Source organism: Chlamydotis macqueenii, chromosome 3 (assembly GCF_036417535.1).
Source record: "Chlamydotis macqueenii isolate bChlMac1 chromosome 3, bChlMac1.mat, whole genome shotgun sequence".
Classification (NCBI taxonomy): Eukaryota; Metazoa; Chordata; class Aves; order Otidiformes; family Otididae; genus Chlamydotis; species Chlamydotis macqueenii.
The window spans coordinates 82354619-82370634 of NC_141558.1; the positions used below are offsets into that span (position 1 = coordinate 82354619).

Sequence of the window (16016 nt, forward strand, 5' to 3'; positions counted from 1 at the left end):
CTGGCACTAGAGAAGGAAGTGTCACCCATCTGGCTTTATATGTCAAGTGCCATTGCTTTAAGTCAATGGCAGCAGAGATCTGTTTGTGGAATGACACAGGCTGATTCTAGAAAAAAACCACCAGCAAACCTGGCAAGAATATTTAAAAACTGGGGGGGCGGGAGGGTGAGGAGGTGGAAATAAATATCTTTCCATTATTTTCATCCTCAAACAAAAGTTAAGAAAATAATCCAACGTTAGTGAAACCTCAGAATTAAATTGGAGATACACACCTTTAACCACAGACAAAATATTAATCATTAGGAATGGAATTTTATCCAAAGATTTCTTGGAAACTTTATGAAATCCAGCTTATTTACACTGACAAAGGAACATGACACAGAGTTCATAGAATTTTCTGCTGATGTCAAGTCTTCAAGTATGATACTCAGCAGTAATGCAAGTACTGTAGCGCTGTCACCCCTTCCACATGTAATATGTGTCAAGAAGTGTATCTGATGCATCAAAAGGCACCAGCATAAATCCCTGCTCATGGTATATTCTAGCTAGGGTGACAATTCCATAACCCTGTACCTCTGAGGGAAACGTAGACCACATCTACATAGAACAGGAGAATTGAACTACTGAGGATCCATTTAGACTAGGAACTTGATGCAGCACATGCATATGAGCATCACAAGCCAGTTTAATTAAACCAAAGGACTTAGCCAACATGGTTACCACCTGCAACCATGACCGGACAGTGTCAGTCCACATTCACAGTTTTGTGGAGACACAACAGCTTCTCAGCTGCATGGCACAGTGCAGTTGTACCCTGCATTAAGGTACAACTTCCAAGATCATCGACATGTAACACTTTTGCTCTTCTGAGAGGCTGTTCAGCTAAACGATTTTGAATTCTACACACTCAAGAGAGAATGAGCTTTTAATTTCTAACCAAGAGAAATAAAATCCAGAACATTTTCCAAGTAAATATGGCATAATTACCTTAAAAACAACAGTAAAAAGAGATAAATTTTTCAGCAGTTTCCCCTTAAATCTTTCCTTTTCTCCTTTCCTCGCCCAACTTTTACAACCTGTTCCACTTAGCAGTACCTATAAAAATACCTTCTAAGAGACAGAAAGTACATTTGAAAATCTCTCTGTGTGAAAATACAAATTAATTATATCAAGTTTTTCTAAAATTGTAGTGTTGGCTCAAAATTTTTAAATATCTGTTTTTCCCCAAAGAATAGTTTTACCCTGGAGAATCACACAAACCCTTAAAAACTGACTCTTAATGATCCAGTGAAATACTGTCTTAATGTGTCATTTTCATGTAATTGGAAGTTTAACACAACAGCCATTTGCTCCAGCTGAGCATGAGTCAGATGGCAGACTAAACAGAGACTCTGTGATCCAGAGCCATGTAATTACTGGAATAGGAAAATGTTTGACTCACCTTAATAGTATTTCTGAGCAGATGTTAATATCAACTCCTACAAAGCTGACACACTCTTCAACCACACTGTCCAGAGTTGCTTTGAGCAAAGTCTGTGATACATCATGCTGAGAAACAAAAATGGAGATATCAAGTTACTGAATTATCAGAGCATACAAAAATAAGAATTGGAAACAATACTAACATTAACAAAATAGTTGCTGGAACTTATCAATATCTTATGTGAGGGCACCAGTTAAAAACCTAAGTTGCAGAACTTATTTTTAAAAGGTACCCAGTATCTCTTTGCAACATCTTTGTTGTGACACAAACCCCTAGAATAAGACATTCTTCATTTAATTGTATTTTTTTGTTTAATAACTATTTCCCTGCATTATGTAAAAACAGAACTATATTAAACATATAATGATTATTCAAAAAAAGCAATGCTTCTGTTCATCCAGTATGTCTTGTCTTTAATCTGACATTTATATACCTATAATATCAGTTTATTAAAAATAAGACAATATAATATATTGTATTAAATAAGGTATTTAGAGAAAAGATCACAAATGCTGTACTTTTGCACCTGTACACACAAATGTTTGCAAAATTGTCCTATTTATGAGCATCACACTACAGTACAGTCACTATTTACTAAAAGAACAAGCCAGGTATTGTATGAGGGTGGGTAATACATAAGGTACATATCAGCCCTGTAGCAAAAAAAAAAAGTTTCAGATTTTGAACAGATATTTCTGAGAATATTGGCAGGTCCTTGACCGAAGCACCACTAATGGAAAAATTCTTCCAGTTTTTCTATTATTGTTCATAGTGTTTCCCCTTCCCTCCTCCCAAAAGAAAATCAGTCACACTTGTCAAAGATAAAAGTTATGAAGCTCTAAGATTTCCTTTCCTTCACAACATAGGCATACTTCAATCTGTAACTGCTAGTTCCTCACACAAGCCCATCACTGCTTAGAAGTCTGACCTGGAGGGAGAAGCCTCTCTAAATGCAGGAGTTAATTCAATCACTATGTTGGCTTAGCTTCAGGGCTTTTATACATCACTCATGTAAATCTGGGTTGATCTGTTGTGGTTTCGTGATGCATTCATTTAGGACATCAAGCTGGATTCAAGCCAAGACACCAAACACTTCATCCACTACTTTGTTTTACCTTCTAAGCCATTCAGATCTTTAAAGATTTCACAGTTACTTTCAACATGCATCAATCCCAATCTACTCATATTGGTAGTTCATCATGTAGTGGTTAATCACTGAACACTGTCAAACTTAGGCAATGCATTTCATAGCCTGCTCACCTCAGGTAATGCTACCGTGGTGTATTTTCATGGTGGCATACATAATAAAGTTACTTACAAAGAGGAAGTGCAAATTTCACCGGTATTACTCTTCCTATACAAAGTTTGTGTGCAAAAAGCATAAGTACCGGCATTTGCACGTAGTCTTGGCCTCACGGCCACAAAGCTTACCTGTGCACTTTGCAAATCAAGTGTCAGTTTCTACTTACTAATGTGTTGCTACTACAACACAACAGCTTCTTTTCTAAATTAAGAGACATAAACAAAAAAATACCCTAAACCCAAGCTTTTTGTTTCAATTTTTCTGACTTACTGAAGATGCAGCTTCTCTAAGTCAGGATGTTCTATATATTCCCTCCTCCTCCTGCCATCAGCCAGGTAATGTACTAGAGCTAGAGGCTTCCAGCTCACATGCAGGCTCATGCAAGGATGCATTTATATAACACAGCACAAGAATCAGAATAAAACTGTTCGGAAGCAACACCCACATTTTCTCTTCTTTGCCAAGTACAGCTGCCAAATACTGGGCTAGATTTTCCATGATAAACCAGAGGTTAAAAAATTAATAAAATAAATACATTCATTCAACAAATTTTTTTTTTTTCATTAAAATGGAGGAAGGCGAAAGCAGGAAGAAAAAATGCAGAGTACTCAAAATTTCCTTTCACTTTTCAGAAAGGCTATTAACTCCATGGTACTTGGAAGTTGATTATCACATAGTTTCACAAGTTACATTAACAAGTTCCATTAACTGTAGTAGTTCTTGGTCACTTCAAAAAAAAAACCTTGGTCTAAAACAACTACTCAGAATATAGAGTCTGTGGCAGTGCAGGGTAGACCGCTGTTTACCTAGGTTTCAGTCTCCTTCCTTAAGATGATGTTCATTCTTGAGAAGTAATAACATGCAGTTACATGATCCAAATCTGAGATATTCATCATTGCCTCTGCAACACCTTATAGCATAGGGTATAGCAAAGAAGGTAATCCACAGATCTGGCTTAATCTTTTTAAGCAGTTCTTTGGGAGAGACCTGATTCAGCACAAGCTTTATTTCCTGCTGAAAGTGAATCTAGATAGCAACTTAGCCAACTATACTCCCCCTAAAATAAGGAAAGGATATATCACAATCAAAAGCTCAGCATCCTAAAATACCTCTGCTAGTGGAAGAAAGACCAGTACTCACAGGTCCTCCGTTTCAAATATGAAGTTGGTATTTATCTGAAGATTTAAGTTTGTAGACGCAATAGTTTGTATAAAATTAGTGTGATAGAATATACACAATTTCAAAAACTGTAATATTCAACTGTTTATTTCTTTTGCCAGGAAGACAAGAAATTCTCAGGTCTCTAACTTAATTGCTGCGTGACAGTCACCATTTAAAAAAACAAAACAAAACATGCACTTGTTGTTCTTTATGACTCCAACATATAACAGTTGTACTGCTTGGAACGGACATCACAGCAAGTACGTGAAGGCACAGATAAAGAAAAAGCGAATAGGCACTGTGGCAGAACAGGACAAGCATAAGACAGCATGGCTAAACCAATCCCTAAGCTACCAATATCTCACTGAAGTTAAGACACATTCAGCTAGGGAATGATGTTAAGTTGCAAATGCTAGGAAAGCTTTCCAGATGGCAAATCAGCCTCCCAAGATGCAGCTACTGACCATCACAGCTTCCTTTTGCTATGATGAAGAAATTTCTACATCCCTCTTTACATTGATACAAAGCACAGAGAAGTGTTACAAATTTAGTTTCTAAAAGTAGTTACTGAAAAACATTATTACCCCAGCATTATCGTCAAGACTTCCTGCTGCTAACAGGTTACATTTCAGAAAGGGTTAAAGTGCAGTGCATTTTCCATTCTTCCAACAATTTCACTCGTCTTCGCAAATATCAGAGGTTAGATGATATTATATACTTCTATACTACTCACTTGCTACAACAGGTCTGTGAAGACAGTGACGCTTCTCAACTGTTGCATTTAGCGCATTAGAATAAAACCTGCACAAATAAATCCCGAGTCCAATACACAAGGCTACTTTCAAAGTGTTCTTGTGCAGAATTTTATGGTGCACAGCCTCCAGCAGTGCCTCCACACACCAACATGGCAGATCATAGCTTCAACTGATCCCCTGCAAATCCTTCTAAATAAAATATTTTCATATTAACACTAATTCTGAATGCACCCGTACACGTGAGGGTGTCCTGCTAAAACTGTTCCGTATCGTCTTTGCTTTTTAATCAGAAAGATTCCTATTTATTAATGTTCTTATCTGTGGAACAAATACCACAACTCCCCCGACAATTCCCCTTACAAAACCAGGAGAAACAAGCTCCTTCAGCCACCTGAACCATTCGCACCAGGGGCTTCCTCAGAGTCAAGCACACAAGGTGCCCTGACAGCTATGTCTGACAAGTAGGAGCATGTCCTTTGGTGTGATTTTAAATCATCATCATGAATTTGCCACACAAATAAATGACTAAGATTTTATTTAAAGGACACTCAGAAATTACTACCATTAAAATATTCACTGTCGGAACAGTAGATCTGAAGCAGACGACTTCATTTTCTGTGATGATCTCCAAGCACTAGAGAGGAATGATAAGGCAAATGTATGGAAACTCAGGCCAGCAGAAATATGGGACTTGCCACAAACCACAGGGTGTCTAGCGCTAATTGTCAAATTTTCTTTTATCATCACTGCCCAAGAAACAAAGCCAGGTTGTTTCACGGATAGCATTACTTAGACATCTGTTTGGTTTGAGCTTTTTGTGGAGATAACTATAGAAATTAATCCACCCTTAGAAATGCCAGGCACTGTAATCATATTTTAGTATTTGTTTTCTAAGGAATTATCAAGTGAGCCAGGGAACAAGACACATTAAATTACTTCAGTGACTGAAACTGCTACAGTGAATAATTGTAGGTGACCAATAAATGAAATTAAAACATTATTTTTTAAAAATATTTTTATGAAGAGTATCCCAAATATGTCAAATGTAGCTTACATTCATGAACCTGGAAGCAAAACAACTATTTTGATTTCTGGTCATGATTACCACTCAAATTTGTCTGTGGCAAATTTGTTAAAATTAGGAGAAAAAGGATATTATATTGCATATTTTAAAATCACTATTCTGCAAACCCATGCTAAAAAAAAAAGCCCTAACACAATATAACCTCATTTCATGTCCTTTCATTTGAAACAGTACAGAACATTTCACATTAAAGAACAGTGTTTAAGAACACCTGTCCATTAGGCACATTATATTCAGCTATCTTTTATTTTTATATAGTATGAAGCAGAGTGCAAGGATTGTTGTTTTGCTCTGTTTCAAGAGCTACAAACACTCACTGGAAATAAATAACATAACTAAAAAACTATTTGTTCCTTGAGAGGGTGCTACTACAACTGTAATTGAAAGCCATTTTTCAGTTTCAAAAACCTGTTGATGTACACAAAAAGGAAGGCAGTATTTTATATAGCCTCTCAGCTCAGTTATTTCTAGCAGTACACCAGTACAGACACTGTGCAAATATATTTGCCATTAGGATGACAAATGTATCAAGTCAAAGAACCACTGTTCACATGAAGCCTGGAGGCTGTACTTAGTCTGCTCAAGCAGAGATAGTGGACTAGTACGCTGGCTAACTTTGCCTGACCTAACACACTAAACAGTAGATTACTAGTGCCAGACTAGGACAACCCTAACCAGCAGCTTTTACATGGAACTAAATTACAACTTAAAGCTCTTTACTTTTGGCAGCCTAAAAAGCCGCACAAATACTAAAACAATACACACAACTATAATACATTTAGTGACCTTTTCCTGGTCCCCTATAAAAATAATAATTTCAGAAAATACGGTATGATTGGATGTGTTTCTGAAAGATAAATTCAAACAACTTAAAATTCTACTGCAACACACAGAAATTCTTAAATACTTATCATTTTACATTTACAAACATTAGTAGACATCGACAGGACCAGCTTGTGCATCGTTATTGCTTTACAGTGTCCAGAGCCAAGCAAGGCACCTTCCAACACAGTTGAACAAGAATTACTTGTACCCTGCAGAGCCCACAGAGGTAGTGCAGACATGATCTAACAATGCTGGTCACAAAGCAGTGGGCAGGGGAAGAGTTCTCAAGACTGGGCAGTAACCTGCAGGTTCTTGACCCAGGCTTGGCATTATAGTATCATAACAAGATCAACATTCATCCTAAATAAGACTGAGCTGCATGTCAGACAACCTATTTTGCTTTTTGAGTAAGTTACACCTCACTTGTCATTTGAATCCAAAAATCAAATTTCAATGAAGTAAATGCAATTTCATTTCTTCTGTCTTTAAGTAAGTCCTGAAACACTTCTAACACCTCATAAAACATTTTGTTGGTACCTACTATTAACTTCTGGATCCATGAATTTTAATATTGCCATGTGAGATTAGCCAACATGCCTCTTGAAAAAATACTTTTTTTTTTTTTTTTCTTTAAAAAGTGGTCTAACTCTGCAGCCTGGAGTTCAAAACTGTATTATTTCACACAGATTCAATTCATGGAAATGTGTTTTAAAATTTAAAAAAGGGAAAAACATTACCAGTGCTCTGGTCTACATACAATCAGCAGCATTTCAAATGCTTGTGAAACCACAAAAGCAAAATGCTTTCAGTACAAGCCCTTAAGTACAGCAGGACTAACGTTAACACAAATAGTCTAATGATAAGTACCTTTTCACGTGCAGAATTAGAAAAAAAATTGTACCTTACCTGTCAGGTGGAAATATTGGAAAGCTCAAGCAGGGTGTTTTAATCTCTAGCATCCTCTAGAAAATCCCTTTCAGTTAGATTCTAAGAAAACAAGCTTATCCCTCTGATGTTTGATAAAAGGACCTTACTTCAATAATTTCTTTTCAAGACTGTTTGTGGTTTCTCCAAAAGTTACATTGTTATAGGATATATTGTTATCCTATGTACTTAACTCTGACTCATTTCTTGTTTTCAAAAATCCAAATTCTGTTTATTTTAACAGCATATTACCATTACTGAAATATCCCAAGAGAGAAATGGATTTATATTTTCAAAGAAAATAATAAAACAAAACCAAAGTCTGTTGGTTCTAACATTAAAAAAGAAAACAAAAATGCACACTTTATCATGCAAACTCTTCAAGTTACTTGCAAGTCACTGGAATTAATCTTTTATTTACTTGTGCTTGTGTCCTAACTGAAGCAGTAATATTGCTAAGCAATAATTCAAACCCATTACTAATATGTCTGATTTCTAAAGTTAACTTCTCTGACATGAGCAAGTTAGAAGCAAGTTACATATATCCAAGGCCATCTTCCTCTACCCAGAGCAGGTATGAGTTTTTTTCCAACACATATTGTTACGGGACTAAGGGGCAGAAGTCTGAATTGCAATTACAATCAATCACATAATTCCTGGAGATTTCAGTGAGACATTTTCCTTTACCAATAAGTAGAAAAGGTAATTGCCCAAACAGCTAGGTGGAAAGCCTACATCTCAACTGCAGCCCAGAACTGTATTTTGGGGCTGTTAAAGCTCTACAAATACAGGGGATATACTGCAGTACTACAGAAAGATACAACAGGACCATCAGGAGTCGAGTTTCATAGATCACATGTCTGAAATGCAACAAATTCAGCTGGGGATTTTCCTGAAAAGTGCTGAAGAGGAAAAAAAGAGATGACATTGATCAAGGGAGAAGGAACAGTACATTACTAGAAGGACAAGCTAGAAGTCATGAAGCCCAGGTGAGTCCAGTCATCTGTGGGAATTCTGTTTAGTCTGAAGTCAGTGACCATCCATGCCCCTGCACCAGACAGGTGAGGAACTTCCTATGAAGTTCCAACTCAGAGCAAGGCGAGCCCCCAGGAGTGGTGAGGAGCTTGGTAAAACTACATAAATACACATACTTCTTCCAGCTCTACTGAAGATGAGTTGAGGATCCTCTCACTCATCTCTACTGAGGAATGTGGTACCTGCAATATTATTAAAAACTGTAACAAAAATGCAAACTCTTTCAAGGGTATTTTCTAGAAAGGAAAGATTTGTACAGTTGATACATATTTTATAATTTCCTAGATATCTAATATAAGCAACTTCCTGCACACACTGGCTTTTGCAAATTTAGTGTACAAATACACTTAGGAACTGCTAAGGTGATTCATATTAGCAACGCACTGAGAATATATTTAATACAATGACATATCCGTTCCCTCATTAGAAAAGAATGTAGATGCCAAACAATGACATTCAGCAGTTTTTTAATCCCACACCAACAGAATTAGTCACAATACAATTAAGAGGAAATATTCTTTTGTTTAATGTGACACCACCTCCTGAAACGCTTGCTGGAAAAACCTCTTAGGTAATTTGACTTTCCTCAATCCCTCCATTTCCTTTTTATTTATTTATTTATTTATTTTTAAGTAGATCAGTTCAAATTGAACATGTCCAAAAAACACTTTCAAATCCCACTATTCAGTTCTCTTCCTCTCTTCTATTTAGCCAAATAGAAGCTCCTTTGCTTTCACTGGACACTCCTCCCCTCTGCATCCCCAGCCTCTTACACTGCATAGCTAAAGGCAAAAATAAGCTAGGAATGAAACAAAAAGCAAGACACTGTCCTGCGGAAGACACAGTCAAAATCAAATAAGCAAGCTTATTTTCTGTGCCTACTAAAAAGTATGTACTTCATTTTGATTGACATGGCAGCTGAAAAAAGTCACCCAGGGTAGTGTTTGTTGAATGACCCATGGAAGACTGAAAGCTGACAGAAAACCAGGAAACATGTGAGAAAACAGAAGTTGGTTCAGTACCAGTGTTTATGGATTTGACAGGCAGAGTACATAGGCATCCATTGTGTCATTAACATCTTTGATAACTGAAACCAATTTCAGCACCCCTCATTACATATTACAGCAAATTACATTTAAAGCAAAAGCACAAATAATTAGGAAAAAAAATCTCCAATGTAGTAAGTTTGTGCCTCAAAATCTGCTCTGCACTAAGCCTAACAAAATTTGCATTAAAGCATATTTAGCACTTTTCCTATTACACATACAGCACAAGCAATGTTTGCACATCAGAGGTTGAAAAGTTGACAGGACTGAACAATAAATTAGCTGCACTAACTTATCAGCACTAAACAATTAAGTTCTCAATGACAATTTTTACAAGTGAATGAGAACACTAACATTTCTCTCATTCTCAAAACCAAGCGACATTTCAGAATCATCATCACTATTGACAGTGTATGACCATTAGTACTAAAGTGATTAACAATACAGTTGTGAAACAAAATGAACTAGCAGAATGGCATAAACAATAATAATGCATGTACTACCTTGTACATGGAAACAACAATTGAGTACTCTTGGAGTATTTTTTTTTTTTTTTAAGCAAAAAGATCTCAGCAGGTAGGAGAGAAAAGCCCAAATCAAAGAGCACTTATTTTCCCAGTATCCCTGACAGATGCTGTGGTTTGTGGCCTCATAACACAACCCTTACTTTCATTCAAGGTCTGGAAATTTCTTCAAAAGGTTTCTTAAAAACATTATAAAAATATAGTCTTTAAATTATTCATAAACATATGAAATAATATAAAATTTTATAGTGCAAAAAATTAAAACTTGCTTGGAACAGTTTTCTTGGATGTTCTCTAGTAGAAGATTTGTAAATAATTTGCATTACTATTACTGACAAAGTTTACAAATTACTTACAAAGTCAGAGCTTTTAACTATTGCATATATGAATATATTCATTGCAAACGCGTAATTTGATTGTAGATTACAACATCACTCATTTTAAAGATTGACCTCTATTTCCCTTGCAAAATCTTTTTTCTATAAAGGATCTAAAGCTTAACCAAAACAAGTTATAGACAAGCCTAGGAATTCATAAAGAAATAAAATAAGAAAATGAAGTATTTGAGAACTTAAGATTTAATAATTCAAAAACTGCTAAAACCTACCATTATAAAACCAGGTATCTTTATGAATTCTATTTACAAAAACGTTTAGTCCAAAAAGCAACTGTACTGCCTCAGGTTTGGTTTTGCTAAAGTTTGGATGGTACGAGGAATAGAGTTCTCCATATGTATAACTGTAAGCAGGTATATCATTGAGCAAGAAGGGAATTAAAACCACTTCTGATTTTGCAGCACTTGCATCTGCCTCTCAGCATTTGCAGAAGTACACTCTTACTTTACACACTGTGAGGAGCAACACAGAATCAAGGCCTGCTCCATTGAAATCACTGGCTGATGTCCCACTACGTTAATTAAAGACTGAAGTTCAACAGAAGCTCTATCTGCTTTGCAGAACAGGGAGTAGATAAGGTACCAGATGGATCAACCAAATGATTAGACAGGCTTATTCAATGTGTGTGTCTGCTTTGGCAAATTATTACTCATACTACCAGAATTCAGAATTTTAAAATATATTTTTTAAAATGTTATTATTGGATGTTCCTTTCTGTACAGAATTTGTATTTTAAGAACACCAAAAGACAGTTGTTCTTCTAAGTAACCTAGATTAAGCCATCAAGCTTTCGACTTATTCTCACACAGTGCATAAGTTGTTCTGATCAGAAATGAGACACCTAAGATCAGCTATGGCCAAACTTCTGGAACACACAAAGTTTGGCAAGAAAGCTCATGTGCAAGTCTTGCAGTGAGTTCAAGAGCACATGGCCGGCTAGGCTGATGCAAGGAGCAGAGGTAATCCAAATAATGGTGAGATGAAGAAGACAACTATGTCTTGCAAGTCATCATCACTAATTCTGGCCTAAGCAACCTCTACCTGCCCAAGCAAAGAATATACGGACAGCTAATGCCATGCCCAGCCTGCAAAATCATCTCAGAGGAAGATATAACTGAGGATGCAGGTCTCAGCCACACACAGATTTGGTGTATACCACCTGAGCTTCAAAGCTAACTCTTCAATCCAAAGGCAATCCTGCAAACACACACTTTTAAGTTTACTCAATTGGAGCAAAGACCTATCAGAGCTTACTGACAAGTCACTTCAATACTGAGCACATGCTCATCTCAAACAAAGGAGAATCTAGTAGGATATTGGAATTTTTCAGTAACTATGGCAGATAGTTCAGTAGACTTAGAATAAGAATTAGCTTTTCATATGATTGTAAAAACTAATACAAATTAAAGGAAGACAAAATATGAAGCTTCATTAGAGGAAAAGTTTCAGAAAACCACTCTATTTTTTACTCTTTAAAAACACAGGCAGTCAAGAATGTGAAGAGGAAAATGTAGTCTAAGAAGAAACAGCATTGGTGTGTCTGTGCTGCCTGAAATGCTCTTCCATCACAAAGCCAGAACAATTTCACCTTGAAATTGTTAGCTTAACTTATTTGAAATAAAACACACCACACCCCTACCCTACCCCACCCCTCCCTACCTAGTCAGTCCACATTCTAAGATTTTTTATTTTTTTTTTTAAAAGAATTTGATGTGCAGGTTAAAAAAAGTTATACAAGGGTGTTTTAATTGCAGTATTCAGACTGCTCTCTGTTCAGGTACATTTCAGTGCCAGATAGAAGACTCTTGCTTTCTGGATCACATAGGCAAGGATATAATGCTTTCAGCAGATGAAGGCTAGCTGCAATTCCGAAAGGGAGAATTCTGAAAGGAATTCATGTCACAACAGAAAGAGAATAGAGTTCAGAAATGATGTGGAAGCTTCTCAAATCTGAGCTTGCTAGTTTTCTACCATAGCAAACTTCTCAAGTTTATACACCACACTTGGAACAAACATAGTTCTGATAGAGGTTTAAAATCTACATTCAATGGTACAATTTTCTGTTTTAAAATAGATGTAAATATTGAGCAGTTTTAGTTGAATCATGAATTTAGTGTTTCAATATCCCTTTCCAAACATTTACAAATATGAATAATTCTACATGTGCATAAGAAATTCATTTGAGGTGGTCTGCTTAACAGGCTTCTGTATTCATTTGAGTTCTATTTTCATTTCTGTTAGCCATTTGAATACAGAAATGCAGAGAAATTTCCGAGTGATTTACAGTATAAATATAGTTAGGACTAGACATCATTAGACTATGTTACTAGTCTAAAGTAACATGTATATGACTTTGACCATCATAAAAGACTTAGGATCCAGTTATATGAAGTTCCATTGGTACCTCACTGTTATTAGCAATTAAAAATGCTGTATTGCTGCTAATTCAGTCTTCTTTAGGACATCAGATCATTTCAGGTGAGGGCTTGTAAACAGAGCTGAAGGCTTTGAGGATGAAAAGTAAAATCCAAAGCAGTTAAATTATTTTTTTTTTTTTAATAACCAGTAATTGAACACAACCTTTCAAATAGGTTTAGATTTGTTTTTTTGGGCAACCTGAAAAGACATACCAAAAGGCTGTTGTATACAACAATATACGTGGTATTTTTCCAGTTACTCATCCTGCAGCTAAGAGCAAAGCAGTTGCTGAACCGCAATCTCTAGCTACCACTTTTTGATTCCCTAGATCCTGCTCCTAAGAGCCTAGGAAATTTGCACATTAAAGCCATGCATTCTCAAAAACTCTGAAGTCCCTTAATAAAACATTAACAGTACTCTTAACTTATTCCAAACTTTCAGTGGCAGAAAATGCATAGCTGGAGTGCAGAGATACAAAGTGGTGACTTTTGGTTCTGGTGTACTTAGACTACTTTGACCTGTAGGTGACAGAACTTCTGGGAGATATTTTCTTACAGTTCTGGTTTTGCTAGGATATTCTTAAATCAGAATAGCAATAACTTCCCTGCCACAGCCGCACACGCAGAAACACTGGAGAACCTTTAAACTTCACGCTACTGAGATACAGGTCCCTGAAAACAGTCCCAGTTTTACAGATGACAAATCAAAACCACAAGAACTTAGTAATTTCACTTAAACTAAAATAGTAGTAGATGGAAAAGAAAGGATCACAATTCTTCATTTCCTGTCTGCAATCTGAGCATCATTACCCAGAAGCAAACAGCACACATTTTGCGTCTTCAATATTTTATGATGTTCATACACTGATCACTACATTCTCTGATTGCAGGGTCCAGAGCCAGTTTACAAGTATTGTCATACTTTGTTTTGTGTTGTCCCATGCATCAATGGGAAACAACTAAAACATATACCTTTCACTTTAGAAGCTAATAACCACTTCTCATCAAGCAACTGTCTTCATTATCACAGCTGGAGTAAAAGAAGTGCTGTAACTGAATTCACTATATTCTGTTCCAGAGGAAGTGCTCTTATGCCCAATTCAGTAATAAAAATTAACCTGCTCTCTTTCATAAGTTATTTTCAAGTAGGAATGAAGATTCAGATGCAACTAGGCTATCTTCTCAGACTAACAGCTCAAAGGTCTGGATAAGAAGTTGGAAAACAAAACTATTTAATACCACCGATGCAGGCAAATCCTATGAGTTGGAAAAAAAGTCTCCAAAAGCTTATCCCAAGTTTTCCTGCTGCTACTTAACTGCTAGCAACATCAACTAGATCACCTTACATGCACAACTAAATAGGATGAATGGCTCCAAAATTGTTTCAGTTAAGTATATATTAATATGTTAAAGTATATATTAATGTATTTTCTATTCATCTTAGTTACATACCTCTCATTTTATGACTGTAAGAAAAAAAAAAAAACCTCACCCACAGAAAAAAAAAAGTCACTCTGAAAGGTACCTTTAAAATTCAGGGTGCAAACACTCAAAGAGATAGAGCCTTAGAACACTTCTTCCCAAAACCCTCAAAAACTAAACCCTACAACACATTAAAGATATGCCATTTACTTAAGACACTAGCTTTTCAGAAAAAGATTATGGAAGAAGCACAGTGGCTTACTAAAAAGAGCTGGGAAATTATATGGTACCTAGTAATAGCAACATAGGATCAGATCTCAGGATGTGATAAAACAGAAAGACAGTCTAATGATGTGTACACGGAGGGAAGGAATGCTATGAGAATAAAGAGCATGGACATACTACTTTGCATGCACTTCAGGGCAAAATCTATACCACTACCCTTTTTACCCACACTTACAAGTGTTTTCAGCAAAATATCTGGGTTTTTTAACAGTGTTACTCAGAACAAAATACTTTTAATAATGGCCCTCAGGTAAGTAAGGAAAAGCTATGGCGAAAACACATTTACCTGAGATATCCCTAACATATTAATTCATCATAACAGATGTGCATAACATTCATCAGCATGGCTTTACTATGCCACCGTAGAGACAAGTAGTTGCAGAGAGAGAAGACAGCAAGCAACCCTGCCAACTTGTGCTTTCTGAGAAGACAAGACAGTGAGCATGTTCAGGAATGCTGCTTTAGAACAGCCTTAATTAAGATTAAGAGTAGTGTTTCACTATAATTTAGGAATAAACGAGACCTGTCACTGACATAAACCTCTTCCGCTGAAGAGACAGCAATTCGGAGGACATAATGGAAATAACATTTCCTTAACTTCCCCCACTCCAGTTCACTAATATATAGTTGCATCCATCAGCCAAATTAAAATAAAATTAAAGACAACTACATAGCAGGAATAAAGGGTGGGGGAAAAAAAATACCCAAATACATGGGGAGGATTTTAACACTTACAAAGAATGTCCAGATTAGCAACTCGCCTACTTTGAGGTTTTGTGATGTCTAAATTTACACTAATCTTAAGGGAGCAAATAGGTATGAGAACCTTTATTCGAGCAGCATTTCTATGCAAGTTGAGGAAGCCAAATTGAAATAAAGTATGATAACTTAAAATAGTGAATTAGAGAGAAAAATTTATGAGGATGCTTAATTCTTCTGCCCAGATAAATGTGGCCAAAAAAGCCTGCACTGAAAGAATTTTCATTTTCCTCTGTTACAACAACATACAGTACTTACACCATTGCAAATAAGTATTACTCTTGCAAAGCAAGTGAGTTTGAAGACCCTAAATGTATGCTTATCTGGTTAAAATGAATATTTTTCTTTAAAGTTATATCTTGGAATCCAAGATTTCTGTGACAACAAATTACTATCAATAAATTAAGGACTGAAACATTAGAAACATTGTCTTAATAGAACTTTTTCTTAAAAAAAAAAAAAAAAAAAAAAGGACACAAGGACACCATATGAAATGACCATATACATTATTGAAATGTTACCACAGAATGCTAACCTGTTTTACTTTTCCTGGGAACAGTGTGAAGCAGCAGCACATCGGTTGTCTCTCCTGCTCTCT

The 16016-nt window shown here is 36.1% G+C and overlaps 1 protein-coding gene across 2 annotated transcripts in view; it reads right to left on the bottom strand.

The window, feature by feature from the left end:
* The window catches only part of SRBD1 (S1 RNA binding domain 1), a 130377-nt gene that overhangs the window by 19039 nt on the left and 95322 nt on the right, over nucleotides 1-16016 (bottom strand). For both annotated transcript variants that reach the window (XM_086745502.1, XM_086745501.1), the window contains exon 19: nucleotides 1442-1548. In XM_086745502.1, the coding sequence (XP_086601628.1) occupies nucleotides 1442-1548 (107 nt within the window). The remainder of the gene's footprint in view (nucleotides 1-1441; nucleotides 1549-16016) is intronic.